Source organism: Xyrauchen texanus, chromosome 38, assembly GCF_025860055.1.
Source record: "Xyrauchen texanus isolate HMW12.3.18 chromosome 38, RBS_HiC_50CHRs, whole genome shotgun sequence".
Taxonomy (NCBI): domain Eukaryota; kingdom Metazoa; phylum Chordata; class Actinopteri; order Cypriniformes; family Catostomidae; genus Xyrauchen; species Xyrauchen texanus.
Window position 1 is genome coordinate 8056560 of NC_068313.1, and position 16448 is coordinate 8073007.

At 41.2% G+C, this 16448-nt stretch overlaps 1 protein-coding gene across 1 annotated transcript in view; it reads left to right on the forward strand.

The window, feature by feature from the left end:
- The first annotated feature begins 516 nt into the window (after positions 1-516).
- Positions 517-16448, forward strand: part of LOC127632207 (GRB2-associated-binding protein 2-like) — a 118871-nt gene continuing 102939 nt past the window's right edge. Inside the window, exon 1 of the mRNA XM_052110814.1 lies at positions 517-849. Coding sequence (XP_051966774.1) covers positions 778-849 — 72 coding nt within the window. The 5' untranslated portion in view covers positions 517-777. The remainder of the gene's footprint in view (positions 850-16448) is intronic.

Sequence of the window (16448 nt, forward strand, 5' to 3'; positions counted from 1 at the left end):
ACACACACACACACACACACACACACACACACACACACACACACACAGGTTGTGTTTCCATGTTTTATGGGGACTTTCCATAGACATAATGGTTTTTATACTGTACAAACTTTATATTCTATCCCCTAAACCTAACCCTACCCCTAAACCTAACCCTCACAGAAAACTTTCTGCATTTTTACATTTTCAAAAAACATAATTTAGTATGATTTATAAGCTGTTTTCCTCATGGGGACCGACAAAATGTCCCCACAAGGTCAAAAATTTTATAATCCTTATGGGGACATTTGGTCCCCACAAAGTGATAAATACACGCTCACACACACACACACACACACACACACACACACACACACACACACACACACACACACACACACACACACACGAGAGAGAGAGAGAGAGAGAGAGAGAGAGAGAGAGAGCGAGTCCCGTCCCTTCATTTCAGTGGGCGTGGTGTGTGTGTGTGTGTGTGTGTGTGTGTGTGAGTGCGAAAACAAACAGAAGACACTCAACAGCACTTCCTACATCACCGTACAACTCAAGAGTTTAGCCCTCCTCATCTCGCGTCAGCCGTTTCCCGACGCGTGTAGTGTTTACAGTGAGTTTACCCCGCGCTGCTCGCATCATCACTAAATGACGCACCGGACCGCTGCAGCAAAGTGCGCTTTACATCCAATTTACGGCTTCACGCGCGTTTAACCCAGATGGAAAGGCATCATCTAAGGAGTTCAAAGTGATATTACAGCGGTGATTTTATTTTTATTTTTTCGGAAAATGAGTGGAGGGGAAATCATCTGTCAAGGGTGGCTGAGAAAGTCACCACCTGAGAAAAAACTGCGGAGATATGTAAGTGTTTTAACTCAATCTTGAAACTGTTGAATCTTTGCCGTATAACATAGCCTATTTCTTCACAAAATACAAAACATCTTACAAATAAAATGGTATTGAGTTAGGGGCCATCATAATTTAAAACAATGCCGATGATTTTACCTGAAAGCATCCCACTTTACCTTTATTCATCTTGAAACATTGTTTTGGCCAACAAATATTTCAATATATATATATAATATATAGGCCTATTTTTATTTATTTATTTTTTTTGCGTGCCTTTTATAGTTAGCCATTTTCATTAGTTGTTTTGTAAACAGTTGTTTTGGCTAAATGTAAAAGGCACGCAAAAAAAAAAAAAAATAAATAAATAAATATATATATATATATATATATATATATATATATATATATATATATATATATATATATATATATATATATATATATAAATATATATATATTCAACCTAAAACATCGTTTTGGACTACAAATATTGTAATTCATGTAATTACAGATATAAAAAAACAACTGTTTTTAAAGGCTTTTCAGCTACATTGTACAGCTAAACCATTATAATATTCAAACCAATTAATGAAACAGCCAAAATGTAAAAGGCATGTACGGAAATAGGTAAAGGTTTTTGTATTAATTATTTATTCATTAAAAAGAAACAAAATCTTAGCAATTTAAAATAGTAGTGTGTGAGGGGCTAAGCCATTTGCCATCATATTTTAAAACAATGAAAAATGATCAGAAAGTGTCCCACTTTACCTGTATTCATCCTATGAAACCATTGTTTTGGCCAACAAAAACTGATAAATGCCAAATTATCTGCCAGGATCTATCATTTGGTTATATACTGTATATAGCAATATATCAGTTTGTCACTCAGGGCCGTAGCTTGTGGGGTTAAAATTGGTATTGATGCTAGGAGCCAAGAGGTCCAAGGGGGCCCACAACAAACTGTATTTTCTAATAAGGGGCCCAGAGCAATATTCAGTCAGTGGGCCTCGAGTTCCTTGCTAAGGCCTTTGACACTGCTTTTTGTCCCCGCCTTAGCAGGTGCAACTCGTTTTGCCCCAGCATCCCTCCTCTCCTTACTACTGTAAAAGAGTAGAACATGCACTGTCACCATCATTAAAACACACATCTAAACACTTATTATTCAGAATGACCACCATTAATACCTGCTTTATAATAAGATTATAAGAGTATCATAATCTGGATTTAATTGAACTAAAGAAGCTGTGCACAATGGGGTTTAAAGATACCACAGAGACACTGTCTGTCTCAATATTCTGTTTTGGACAGCTGTCTACACAACTTTCCCTATAAGAGGGCAGAAACTGTTTACTGCCCCTCTTTCATTCCATATTGGCTTGTTAGGAGCCAGTTGCTGCATTATTGTAAACTGTGGAATACTGTTGGATGTGTGGCTCTTTATCCCCACTTCCTGCTTTGGTCCCTGAATGTTGGGGACTATTGCTTTCCGGTTTGCCAGAGCAGATAATACATCCTGCACAAAAGCTGGGGAAGGCCCTCAGTGTTAGATCTCATAAATACAGCTGTCTCATATTTATCTACAGTGTTGCATTACAGGACTTCTCCATCCTCCTACCTAACTTTGCCATGATGTCATCTCTCTAATTCTCGTACTATTTCCTCTCTCTCTCAGTGTCATTGGGAGAGTCCATATCTGTGTGTCCTCAGATGCACACATGCTAGGTCATTTCCTTATTGTCTGCCACATAAAGCAGCCCTGTCTTACGTGGAGCTGCACAGGAACTGCTCATATCAAAATAACTGTAAAAGCAGACACATTATAACTGAAGGTCAATGCTCCTTGAGGTCTTGCATCCAAAACCGTTCTGCCCACACAATACAAGACCAAAAAAGCAAGGTAGGAAGTAGGACATTCAGCAGTCATTCATCCAGCGGGACAGCACATTAAGTGGCTGAAATACCTGCTGGAAAAAACAGCTGGTTTAGCCAAAGATGTTTTGCCGATCAAACAGATGTTACTCTAGTTGATCTGATTGCCGGCAGGTCTCCCAGCCCGACCAGCTGACAGGTGACCAAAACCCCTCTAAAAGCTGCAAAATAAAGTAGCGTCTTCATCGTGGCCAGGCTGGGAAACAAATTAACCAAAAAAGGCTGGTTTAAGATGGTTTTTTCTGAATTGATTGGATTGTATTCTGATCCTGATGCTATATCTATAGAGCAGGGTGTCTGATGTAAGTACTATGCATACATAATCCAATTTTTAAGAATAAAATTATGCACACACAACATTGTTGAAATCAAGTGAACAATTATATTACACAGTGGGTCTGTTCCAAAACTTAGTGAGCTGCCTTGTCTCCTGACTACATAGGCACCTGTCTTCTATGGCAACATCCTTACTGAAATGACACCTCATAAGCAGGGTCGTAGATTCCGGGTGGAGGGGAGGGGGAACACCCCCTAAAAATCTAAACAAGCAAGAACTACCCATATTTATACCATGATCAATGGAAACTTGGATGGAAAGATTCTTCACATTGTAACCCCCCCAATGTTCAAGCCAAATCTACGCCCTTACTCATAAGAGAGAGAATTGGAACTCTCTACATAGGCGGCAGCTCAGCGCATCATTCAAATGCAAGTGCAGCACACGGTTGACTCGACTCGCAGCTGAATACAGGTGACATGAGAGAAACGACGCAATCCTCTAATGCAGTGTTTCCCTACCCGGGGTATGCGTACCCATGGGGGTACGTGAGGTGACAATGGGGTATGCAAATACAATTTAAAGATTAACCGTTCTTTTAATATTATCACAGTCAAAAATATCATTCAAACCTAGTTCATGTATTTCTCACTGGCAGAATTCATTTGTGTGCCCTCTAGTGTAGAAATATCAAAATGGTTGTGTCATAAAGGTCAGATAAATATTTAACTAAATAACCTTGTCTTTTGCAGTAAAACAAATGCATCTATTCATGTGTTGTGCGTCACACAATAATCTTTTTTCGCCAGCCCAGTAAACTGCTAGGTGACGTAGCTTAGTGATGGCAAGTAAAATTGATTCTTCGCTGTTTTACCAGACTCGCACATGTCAGTCGTCCACTATTTTAGTTTGTCTGTTTTTTGTTTTTTTTTCAGTTTAAAACATAATTTGTATTTAAGATTAGATGCATAGGGTGTTTTGATTCTAATGATCTGTAAAAGAGATTCTAATGTTATAAGTTCAGAAGCTTTTTTTTCTTACCTTTTTCTCCCCAATTTGGAATGCCCAATTCCCAATGCACTCTAGGTCATTGTGGTGTCAGAAGACAAATCTCAGTTGCCTCCGCGTCTGAGACGTCAATCCATGCATCACGTGGCTTGTTGAGTGCATTACCACTGAGACATAGCACATGTGGAGGCTTCACGCTATTCTCGGCAGCATCCACGCACAACTCACCATGCGCCCCTCCGAGAGTGAACCACATTATAGCGAGCACGAGGAGGTTACCCCATGTGACTCTACCCTCCCGAGCAACTGGGCCAATTTGGTTGCTTATGAGACCTGGCAACCAAGGTCTCCTAAGCTCAGCACGCCCTGGATTCAAACTCGTGACTCCAGGGGTGGTAGTCAGCGTGTTTAATCGCTCAGCTACTCAGGACCCCAAGTTCATAAGCTTTGATGACATGTGTCAGACATACAGTGTGGCCAAATACTTTTCCACATTCACACGCAGTAAATTTCACTCACAATTGCTCGCACGCTAGAGACCTGTTTTAAATTTTTGCATGATGTTTGATTTCAGCAGATGAGCTCAACTTTGTTAACAGTGTCAAATGTGACATAAAAAAGCTACTTACCCGCAATGATCGAAGTCAGCCGGCGTTGCCGCACCTGCAATTATATGCAATTCCAAGCAGAGAAACGAATGCTATTCTTGCGTACCACGTTGATGGGGGAGCTTTCAAATTATGCAGTTATATCAAATCTAGCAAACCCATCTCAATCGGTAAGCCATTTATTCAATATATAGGATTAAATATAACATGTAAAAAACATGTACAAATAAAATATCTTTCATATAAGGGAGTTGTTTTACAAAGATAATTATGTTAAATATACATATCAAAATAATTTTTGTAAATGTTATCGATGCATTAGAGAGGTGGTACGCGAAATGATGCTGAATGTCTGGAGGGGTACACCATTGTAAAAAGTTTGGGAACTACTGCTCTAATGAGCATAATTATGCACTGCATGCACACATTTTGGGTAAAATAGTCGGTTTTGTGTCATATTAATTGGCCAAAACGAGATGTCTTAAGAGGCAACATAATTAAGATACCTACCTTTGGAACAGCCTTTGCATCGGCATCGCGCCTATTATGTCTTAAAATGCTGCCTCTGGAGGATGCTCACTAGGTTTTGGAAAGCATTTGAAACAGAAAATCAGTTGATGCTCGGAGGAACTAACACTTCTGTTACTTAATAGAATGATGGACTTATATATCAGCAATGTCTGTCACATATGTGGGAAGACAGGACCCAAAACCAGAGGAATGCAGTCAATAGGATTTATTGATGAAACACAAAATGTTAATAACTGAAAGGCGCTTCCAGTGCTGGCCGCAGACGGCTGATCCAACAAGCCGCTGGCAACAAGGGAGTGACAGATGCTAGCTTTAACTGCACAAGAGCGGAATGTTGACAAGACAGCTAACACCACGGTCACAGTAACACCACAATACACCACAGTAGACAATGATCTGGCATGGGATGTGACACGTGGGGTTTAAATAAGAGAAAAAAATCAGAGGCAGATTTCGCTCACAGCTGACGGTAGTAATGATCAGCGTTCCCATGAAAATGCTGATTCAGCATGCCAGCGACACCTTAACACATGAGGACAAAACGTAAACACGCTTTGACAATACAGACAAAGAACGATGACGATGACTGTGATAACCACCTTACCTGTGCGCCCACACAAAGCACAGGAGATGATGATGTCATGGTCCACCACAGGCGAACACGCAACATGGCAAGGTGCCATGACTGTGAAATCACCAGAGGGCACATGGAGGCAGCTAACGCACTGCGATAACCACCGCCGGACCCGTGCCCACACAAAGCACGAATACGAAACACAAAGGTGGGCAGATACTGCCACAGTCCAGTCAGGTAGAACCTCAACATGACAAGGTGACCGTGACAATGACAATTAATCATTTGTATTTTTTTGTATTTGAAATTATTGGTGTTGCTTTTAATAAACCAATATATTGATAAGTACAGTTAATCGGCCCAGCATGATCTTATGAAAATTATGTGACTGTGGTGACACTTGCAAAATGGTATCCTTTTAAATATCGTTGCAGCCCTGAGGTGAAATGTCCACTGTGTGGTGCTAAAAGCAAATGAAATGGTCTCCAAAAGAGTTTAGGGTTTTGAGCGTAATGCTCTATCAAATTTAAAATCAACAAAACCTTCCTCCTTACCCTTAACCTTAATCCTAAAGCTAACAGATAGCATTAAAAAAAGCAAATGTGAGCCGAAACAATGATGAGGTTTTTAAGGTTAATACTGTATTGTGATTGAAATTAACAAAACCTTCCTACCCTCAACCTAAACCTAACCAATAGTGAGATGAAAAACGCAACCACAATTTTTTGGTGGCTCCTTGACACTTTCATGTCAGGTCTCGGCTCGTACACTCTTCAGGACTCGTAACCTGTTCCTTTGCATCGTAAGTGCAACGTTCTATCAATTGAGCAACTGCGCAAATTAATCATGTTCGAACAAGCTTGTGAATGAAGTTGGTTATGTAATGCAAATGCTAAAATGTTTTACAGAAAATACTATTAATCACAAGCAGTTCTAAAGCACGACAGTGGTCTTGAGGTCTTACGTTAAAAAAAACATTACCCACATAAATAAAAGAGTACCGGTAAAAGAAGTCAGGTAAGAGAGTTGGACATTCAGCAGACATGCACTAATCAGCTGGACAGCCTGTACTGAGAGGACTAGTTGTCCCATCGAAAAATTCTTTCCACTTAAACAGGCTGCTGCTGGACAATGACGGCCATTTAGCAGACTGAATTGCTGTCATCTGACATTACTAACATCATAACAAACATTACTGACATCCTAATGCTGAGAGATATTTTAAGCAGCTGTGGATTTCAGGATTCTTCAAGCAAGGTGTTTTCAGGTGAGAGAAATGTTGCTGCCTCAATGTTGGCTTGAAAATGTTTGTCATTGCATAGTTTTGGCTGGCTAATACCTGATTGGTTTAACTCACCTTTTCACATTTTATTGGATTCAGGAAGAGTTCAACAGACACCTTGTCCCGTTTCCCTTTGACCTAAAAATGGTTTTAGTACTTATGAACGCTGAAGCAAATGTATTTCAGAACAAGAATGTGACTGATGACTACTAATTTGTATCATTGTAAGACTTCAGTAAAGGTTTCATAGAAGCATTAACTCCTAATTCTGTTCATATACATTGTATAATTTTCCCCCTCATTTTTTAAATGAGTGATTTGTGTTCTTCAACCTTTTCTATTTAAATTCAACTAATTTCAAGGAAATATAACTAATAACTAAAATTATCAGTAATTAATGTGCCAGTTTTCCATGTGATTCCCATGGGGTTCAGGCGTTTTTAAAGTAGTGCAGGTAAGTACACGTTTTGGATATCATGTAAATGATATTCAAATACACAAGGCAAACACCTTGGGCAGTTACAGCCTTTGTTGCAACAGTTGAGAACTGACGTAGAAAGTTTGCTGATGCTTTTGTTGACTTTTTTGGGAGAGTAGTCTGCATTTACCCTCATACCCTCATTTATACTACTTTCCCATCTTTATTTAATTATTTATGTAATTATTTATTTGTAATAATAGGATGACTGAGATAAAAAAAAAAAATAGTGATTTAACGCAATTAAAGGAATGTTCCAGTTTCAATACATGTTAAGCTCAATCGACAGCATTTGTGGCATAATGTTAATTACCACAAACAATTTATTTAGACTCATTCCTCATTTTAAAAAATGTAGGCACTTACAATGGAAGAGAATGGGGACAGTGAAAGTGAATGTGGCCTGTTTTGGAGGGTTAAACACAGAAATGTGAAGCTTATAATGTTTATAAAGGACTTACATTAATTCTTCTTTAAAAACATTTATTTGAGCTGTACAGATGTTTAAATTGTCGTTTTTACAGTCATTTTAGTGTTTTGGGGTTTGTTGACATTACATCGTCATGGCAACAAAGTTGTAAAATTGGCTATAACTTTACGCAGAAAAGTTTGTAAGCAATTTTGTCACGCTAAAATAATGTTTACACATATCCTTTATGTCTTGTGGCTATAATTTTGAAACACAAAGTATTTTAACGTTCAAAAATTTCCCCATTCACTTCCATTGTACAGGTGAAACTCGAAAAATTAGAATATCGTGCAAAAGTTCATTAATTTCAGTAATTCAACTTAAAAGGTGAAACTAATATATTATATAGACTCATTACAAGCAAAGTAAGATATTTCAAGCCTATATTTGATATAATTTTGATGATTATGGCTTACAGCTTATGAAAACCCCAAATTCAGAATCTCAGAAAATTAGAATATTACATGAAATCAATAAAAAAAAAGGATTTTAAATACAGAAATGTCGGCCCTCTGAAAAGTATAATCATGCATATGTACTCAGTACTTGGTTTGGGCCCCTTTTGCATTAATTACTGCCTCAATGCGGCGTGGCATGGATGCTATCAGCCTGTGGCACTGCTGAGGTGTTATGGAAGACCAAGATGCTTCAATAGCGGCCTTCAGCTCTTCTGCATTGTTTGGTCTCATGTCTCTCATCTTTCTCTTAGCAATGCCCCATAGATTCTCTATGGGGTTCAGGTCAGGCGAGTTTGCTGGCCAATCAAGCACAGTAATACCATGGTCGTTGAACCAGGTTTTGGTACTTTTGGCAGTGTGGGCAGGTGCCAAGTCCTGCTGGAAAATGAAGTCAGCATCTCCATAAAGCTTGTCTGCTGAAGGAAGCATGAAGTGCTCTAAAATGTCCCGGTAGACGGCTACGTTGACTCTGGACTTAATAAAGCACAGTGGACCAACACCAGCCGATGACATGGCTCCCCAAACCAACACAGACTGTGGAAACTTCACACCGGACTTCAAGCATCTTGGATTGTGTGCCTCTCCATTCTTCCTCCAGACTCTGGGACCTTGGTTTCCAAATGAGATGCAAAATTTGCTCTCATCAGAAAAGAGGACTTTGGACCACTGAGCAGCAGAACAGTTATTTTTTTCTTTAGCCCAGGTAAAACGTTTGACATTTGAAGCCCATGTCCAGGACCCGTCTGTGTGTGGTGGCTCTTGATGCAGTAACTCCAGCCTCAGTCCACTCCTTGTGAAGCTCCCCCACACATTTGAATGGCCTTTTAATGACAATCCTCTCCAGGCTACGGTCATCCCTGCTGCTTGTGCACCTTTTTCTTCCACACTTTTCCCTTCCACTTAACTTTCTATTAATGTGCTTTGATAAAGCACTTTGAGAACATCTAACTTCTTTTGCAATTAACTTTTGAGGCTTTCCCTCCTTGTGGAGGGTGTCAATGATGGTTTTCTGCACAACTGTCAGGTCAGCAGTCTTCCCCATGATTGTGAATTCAACTGAACCAGACTGAGAGACCATTTAAAGGCTCAGGAACCCTTTGCAGGTGTTTAGCTGATTAGAGTGTGACACTTTGAGCCTAAAATACTGAACCTTTTCACAATATTCTAATTTTCTGAGATTCTGAATTTGGGGTTTTCATAAGCTGTAAGCCATAATCATCAAAATTATATCAAATAAAGGCTTGAAATATCTTATTTTGATTGTAATGAGTCTATATAATATATTAGTTTCACCTTTTAAGTTGAATTACTGAAATTAATGAACTTTTGCACGATATTCAAATTTTTCGAGTTTCACCTGTAAGCGCTTCACTGTAACCTCGATTTTGAAGAAAATGTGAAACGCGTTTCAATAAATATTTTGTGGTAATTAACATTTTGCCACAAATGCTGTCGATTGAGCTTAACTTGTATTGAACCAGGAACATTTCTTTAAACACATTTTCTCCTAAAATGCTCATTACCGCAATGCCGGACAGTTTCTTTTCTTTTTATTTTCTTTTGTTATTATTATTATTCTCAACAGTTAAAGTCATTAGATTATCATTAGTGTAATATTGTTTATTTGTTTATTTAAAAAGAAAAAAAAATTAAGGTAATACAACAAATACTACCATGGTGTATACATACTTAATTATATATAAATTTCATTAAGGTAATGAGATTTAGGGAGTCCTAAAAGGGGGCTTTATTTTCTTTGAGAAAAATCAGTTTATGAGCAGAAATAGAAATACATTTACTGTGTGTGTTTGTATGTGTAACATGAACAGCACTGGCAGTAGTTGGTACCACCCACTCTCCTGGTTCTGGTCTGACATCACCTCCTAAACATGTCTGTTTGCATAATCCATCACTACATTCCTGTATGATCGTATCGAGGGAAGGTGGCTGCGGCATGTTATGTTCCTGCTGTGAACTTCCTCACTACCCTCTTTTGTAGTCTGTTTGTAGTCTGGAAAGTGTAAAAAATACTTAATATATTGTATTTAATTTAGCTTTTCCAATAAATGTATGTTGTTTTAAGGATATTTTGATATTTTCATTAGAAAACAAGACCAAAAAAATAAATAAGAACATTTGTTATAAAATTAGTTCTTGCAGTGCAGGGGCAGTTGTTTGTGTGTGTGGGTCATCAAGTTTTCCAGAGCAGGCGAACAGACAGAACTCATAGTCCCTGTGTCAGCTGCCACCCATGCTGTTGTTTTGCAGAGGGGCACTGGGAAGTCCTTGCCCTTCAAGGTCAGCACTGAACACCTCCCAGTTCCTGCTTTGACAGACAAACCAATGCTCAAACAGACATTCTCCTTGTTCCACATCATCTGACACATATTGAATTTGCTCTACCAAAATTGCATACAGCTGGATGTCCTGAAAGACACTGAACTAAACGTGTTAGCTGCAGGCTTGGGGTTATGGGTCTATATAGATTTCTGTTCCATGCTTTGCATGTCAGCATAATGTTTGGAATTAGTGGTACTTGCTAAGATTTAAACAAAACCCCTTAACCCTAAGTATTATAGTTTGAAGCGCAAATCATCCCGCACCATTTGTATTATGGACATGAATGATGCCTCAAATCATTCAGCTTGTTGTGGAGTGGTTTACTAATAATTTTCTAATCACTAGAACAATTTTAGTTTAGTGGACTATGAAAAGGGCAAACACTTTGGACCCGAGACATATCTAGGGACCAGAATAGAGCGGAATTGTCGGGTTTCCATTTAATTTAAAATCCCATTATTTATGCCATTATGTTTTTTTCAAAATAACTAATAATTCTTTAAAGACAGACTTACTGTGAACTCTAAAGTTATTAATTGATGGGAGATGCTTCTGTTGAAGCCATCAGTCCATGTTATTTCCACTTTTTTCCACTGAATTCCTCATTCAGAACTACACATGTTGCTGAAGAGAAAACTTTTACCTATCAGAAAATTGTGTCCACCAAAGTGTGGCAAACATGCTCTGCAGTGACTGCCCCCTCCCATGACGCAATCAAGTCAGTCTTCCAACACTCTCAAACTACTTATGTGTACATTTGCAAATATCTGAATATTTTGCAAAAAAATTCTTATAAATTGTTTCTAAACAGTCAACAATTTTATACATATATATTTTTTATTTTTCCAATGCTTTTGATTGGATTTTGTTAATTACATTGCTTCATGTAATTGTAGTTCATGCCATCTTGAAATATATTATTCATATTCATATTATTCAAATCAAAGCTTGTAAAGTTGTGATTCATTTTGGAGCTGTTTGGTTTGGCTCATGGCTCAGAACTCAGAACTCTTTTATGAAGGATTTTATGAAATGTCTATGAAAAAAAACTAATGGGATACATCCTTTGGTTGGCTAAAAAAAATGGACAGGCACTGTTACAACCACATAGTAACACACTTTCAACCTCCCACAACAGCCTAGCATTGACTTGGGATGGCCTCTTTAGACTTGGGCCATAAGCAGCCACTTTGCAACCACACAGAACACCCTAGCAACTACCTAGCAACCATCAGGCAATGCTCTAGTAACCAAAATCAGAACAACCACATCTAGTAGTAACATATTTGCACAAGCCTCTTATTTGACACATTTTTTTCTGACCTTTTTCGGCCAGGAAATTACAGTCAAGATGGCAGATCTTTATATAGTAAATATAGCCTGGCCTTCAGCATATCCTGTGGACATACCTGTTTGTGCTATAAGCTAAAAGCGCAACAGCAGCAGCAGCAGCATGTTCCAGACTTCCTCTGGATGTCACCTACAGGAAATGTTCAGCCCCGGGTCTCATGAGGAGGGGAAGTGAGTGGGATGTGTTTGGGGTTTCTTGTGACTTTTTTAAATTCTGCTGTTTTTCAGAGCCATAAATCAAAGTGAATGTTTTTCATCATAGGAAATCAGATCCCATTGATGTGATCTGTCAACTCAAAACAGTTTGGGGGTTTTGATTAGTCTGTATCATCAAGAATTGAGGATTGGATGCTGGTCCAAAATATATATCTTGACTTTTTGTAATTGGAATTACAGTCCAGAGGTATACAATCTTCCTTGTGATTTGAGCTTGAAAGGGTTTGAACACGTAGGAACCAAGTGTAAAATTAAGGTCACTTCTCAGTGTCAGAGGTCTTTCAAAACCTCCTTTGTGCTGTGGTGCCTATTTTAGAAGCTAATTTACAACTGGGTGACATTAATTTAAGTCCAAGGCATGTATCTGTAGTCTTCCCTCTCCAAATTTGTGAAGTACGCTGAAGAATTATGTAAATTGGTATGAAGCGAGCTGTTAAGAACACTTCAAGTGTTTTGTAGCTATGACCATAAAACTTGAATAAACTGATATAAAAACAGATAAAAAGTAGTAATATATACCATGTTTGCCCCAGAAAGGCTTAAATATTAATGGCATTAAGGGTGTCTGTTTTGATGAGACTCTACTTTTTTATGTTTCATTTTGTTGGCAGTATACATTTAGCCATCATTGTGAATTTTGCTATTATATTAATGCAGTGTATCACACACGGTCTAGCGCTCATCATTTCAAAGTATACTGTTTTGACAGCGAGCTTGTACAGACATGTTCGACTCATTCGCCGATGATGAAACGCAAAGACGTAGACTGTCCACATGTCTAAAAACACTAGGCTGCGTCCAGACAGTCCACGCATACATGACAAAATATTCAAAATTTTTACCAACGCGATTTTATTACCAATGTATGGAAAACAGAATTATACTTTGGCCTTTACTCTCTGTGCTGGTTGATTTGGTTCATCCCTTAGACTGTGTAAACGAATATTAATCTTTTGACCACAAGCCCATACAGACATGCTTGACGCATGCTCCGACGGCGTGCAAAGATGCGGACTGTCTGCGTGTTTGAAAAACAACTCGGTTACTAACGTAACCTTGGTTCCCTGAGAGGAGGGAACGAGTATTGCGTAAGTAGCTTACACTATGGGAAAACTCTGTTTCTCTAGAAATATTGAAGTCTTTATGTAAAACGCATTGCAGCTGCACAGCAGACAGCAATGAGCGAGGCAGTTCGGTCATTGGCTGTGCTGCGGCAACTTGCTCGAACCAATGGCGGGGCGACTCTGAACGCGCGACCAAGGGCGCGCGCTTCGCACTCGCGTGCTCAGAGCCTGCCAAGATGGCCGTGGCTAGGGCTATATATTAGGCGCCCCGTCATGAGAGTTCTTTAGGTTCAATCGACTGAAGCGAACTGACCAAGCACAAGCACGGCAGCTTACGCAATACTCGTTCCCTCCTCTCAGGGAACCGAGGTTACGTTAGTAACCGAGTCGTTCCCTCTCGAGAGGTCTCTCCTATTGCGTAAGTAGCTTACGCTATAGGAACACCATGCAAAACGCCGTGCGTGCTGACTTCGCTCTATAAAGCCAGAGGCAGATGCCTGAGCCTTAAAGCAAAGTGATTATTCAACGAGCCGGCCAACGGCGAGCTATATAATGGGATAATACAGAGCGCCCATGGTGGGGCGCTCATTGTAAAAACACAAGCACATATCTTATGTACTGATTTTTTCTACTTACTGATATGCATAAAAAACCCTCTAAGTCAGTCAGAGACGGACCTTATAAGGGAGGCGATAATGCTCAGCAAATACATACTCCAGTTCATACTACAGTCAGGCTGATAGAATGTTGGAATGCCATGAGGGGACCTGTAGGTTATAAAACCTGATAAATGTCGAAGGCGAGGCCCAGCCTGCCGCCGCACAAATATCTTCAATGGGTATCCCACTCGACCACGCCACGCAGGAGGCCATGCTCCTCGTAGAGTGAACTCTGACGCCTAAGGGGCATTGAAGGCCCTTGGCTTCATAAGCCAGCTTATAGCATCCACTATCCAGCACGATATTCTTTGCTTTGAAACTGCGAGACCTTTAGTGCGGCCGCCATAGCATACTAATAATTGTTCCGTCTGTCTGAACGGGCAGAATGTTCCAAATATACTCTGAGCCCTGACCGGGCAGAGTAAATTAGCGTCGCTTTGTCTGCTGGAGACGATAACGCTGCCAGAGATATAACCTGTGCTCTGAAGGGTGTGGAGAGCACTTTAGGAATATACCCGTGCTTTGGCCTAAGGACAACTCTGCAGTCGTTAGGTCCAAATTCCAGGTAAGCAGCGCTTGATGACAGCGCGTGCAGGTCGCCCACTCTCTTGACTGAGGCGAGCTCCAGCAAGAGCGCAGTTTTGAGCGAGAGCTGTTTAAGGTGCACGGTTTCGGAGAGGATCGAACGGGGCACTCTTGAGTGCGTCCAGGACCATGGCCAGGTCCCAGATCGGCACCGAGGGGGGGCGAGGAGGGTTCATCCTCCTAGCGCCTCTTAGGAAATGAATGATTAGGTCGTTTTTCCCTAATGAGCGTCCCTTGTCAGGATTGTGTGACGCCGCTATGGCAGCCACATAGACTTTGAGCGTGGAGGGTGTGCGGCCCGCCTCCAGCAGCTCTTGCAAGAAGGCGAGTACACTTGGTATCTCGCACGATTTGGGGTTCAAGCTCTTAGTATCACACCAGTCACTGAACACTTTCCACTTTGGGGCATATAAGCGCCTCGTAGAGGGCGCTCGCGCCTCAGTGATGGTTCTCAACACTCCACTGGGGAGGTTCTCAGGAACCCGTTGAGGGGCCATGCATGAAGGGCCCACAGATCGGGGCGGGGATGAAGAATCATCCCGTTGGCCTGCCTGAGGAGGTCCAGCCTCAACGGAATCGGCCATGGGGCAGATTGCATCATCTGCATCAGTTCTGGAAACCACGTCTGGTTCTTCTAGAGTGGGGCTACCAGGAGCACTGCACATTTCACTTCCCTGATCCGACTGATGACCTGAGGTAGCATCGCGATCGGGGGAAAAGCATACAAGGGGCGGTTCGGCCAGACTTGGGCGAGCGCGCCCATGCTTTTTGAGAAGAAAAGAGGGCAGTGCGCATTTTCCCTGGAGGCGAAGAGGTCGACCTCTGCCTCGCCAAAGGTTTGCCATAACCACTGAGCCGTCAGGGGGTGGAGAGACCATTCCCCTGGGAGAACTTTGTCTCTGGACAGCATGTCCGCTCCCTGGTTCAGGACGCCTGGCACATGTTGTGCTGTGGTTGTGCTGTGACCATAAGATGAGCTCCCTGGCCATAGAGTGCAGTCCACCCTGGCGATTTATATACGATACTACTGTCATGTTGTCCGTTCGGACCAGGACGTGTTCGTTTTTCAGGTACGGAAGTAGGGCTCTGAGAGCCAAGGCGACCGCTTTCATTTCCAGACAGTTTATATGTAGGCACTTTTCCGGGTTTGACCAAAAGCCGGAGACAGGCCTGCCCTCGTAAAGGGCCCCCCATCCTATTTTGGAGGCATCTGTCGTGATCATTTTTCTCCATGTGTTCACGCGCCAGACTCACGCCAGTTTGATACCAGTCGACGGCTTTCCAGGGCGTCAGGGCTTTTATACAGCCGTGATTCGCTCTGATTAAAAAGTGGCCCGAGCGCCACGCGTGAGTGGGGACACGGCTCTTGAGCCAGTGTTGGAGAGGACGCATGTGCAACAATCCTAGCTGGAGTACAGCTGATGCCGAGGCCATGAGACCGAGCATCCTTTGAAATCGTTTGACGGGGGCGTGCGCGCCTGCTCTGAATGATGTTGCAAGGCGCCGAATAGCGAGCGTGCGCTCTGATGAGCGGCGCGCCGTCATCTGCGCTGAGTCTAGCACTATTCCCAGAAAAGAGATATTTTGGCTGGGGGATAGCACACTCTTTGCAGAATTGATTCTCAGACCCAGGCATTCTAAATGGCTGATAATCCAAGATCTGTGCGTTGTTAACTGACTCTCTGATTGTGCTATGATTAGCCAATCGTCGAGGTAATTCAGTATTCGCACTCCCCGCTGTCTCAGGGGGGAAAGTGCTGCGTCCATACATTTCGTGAATGTA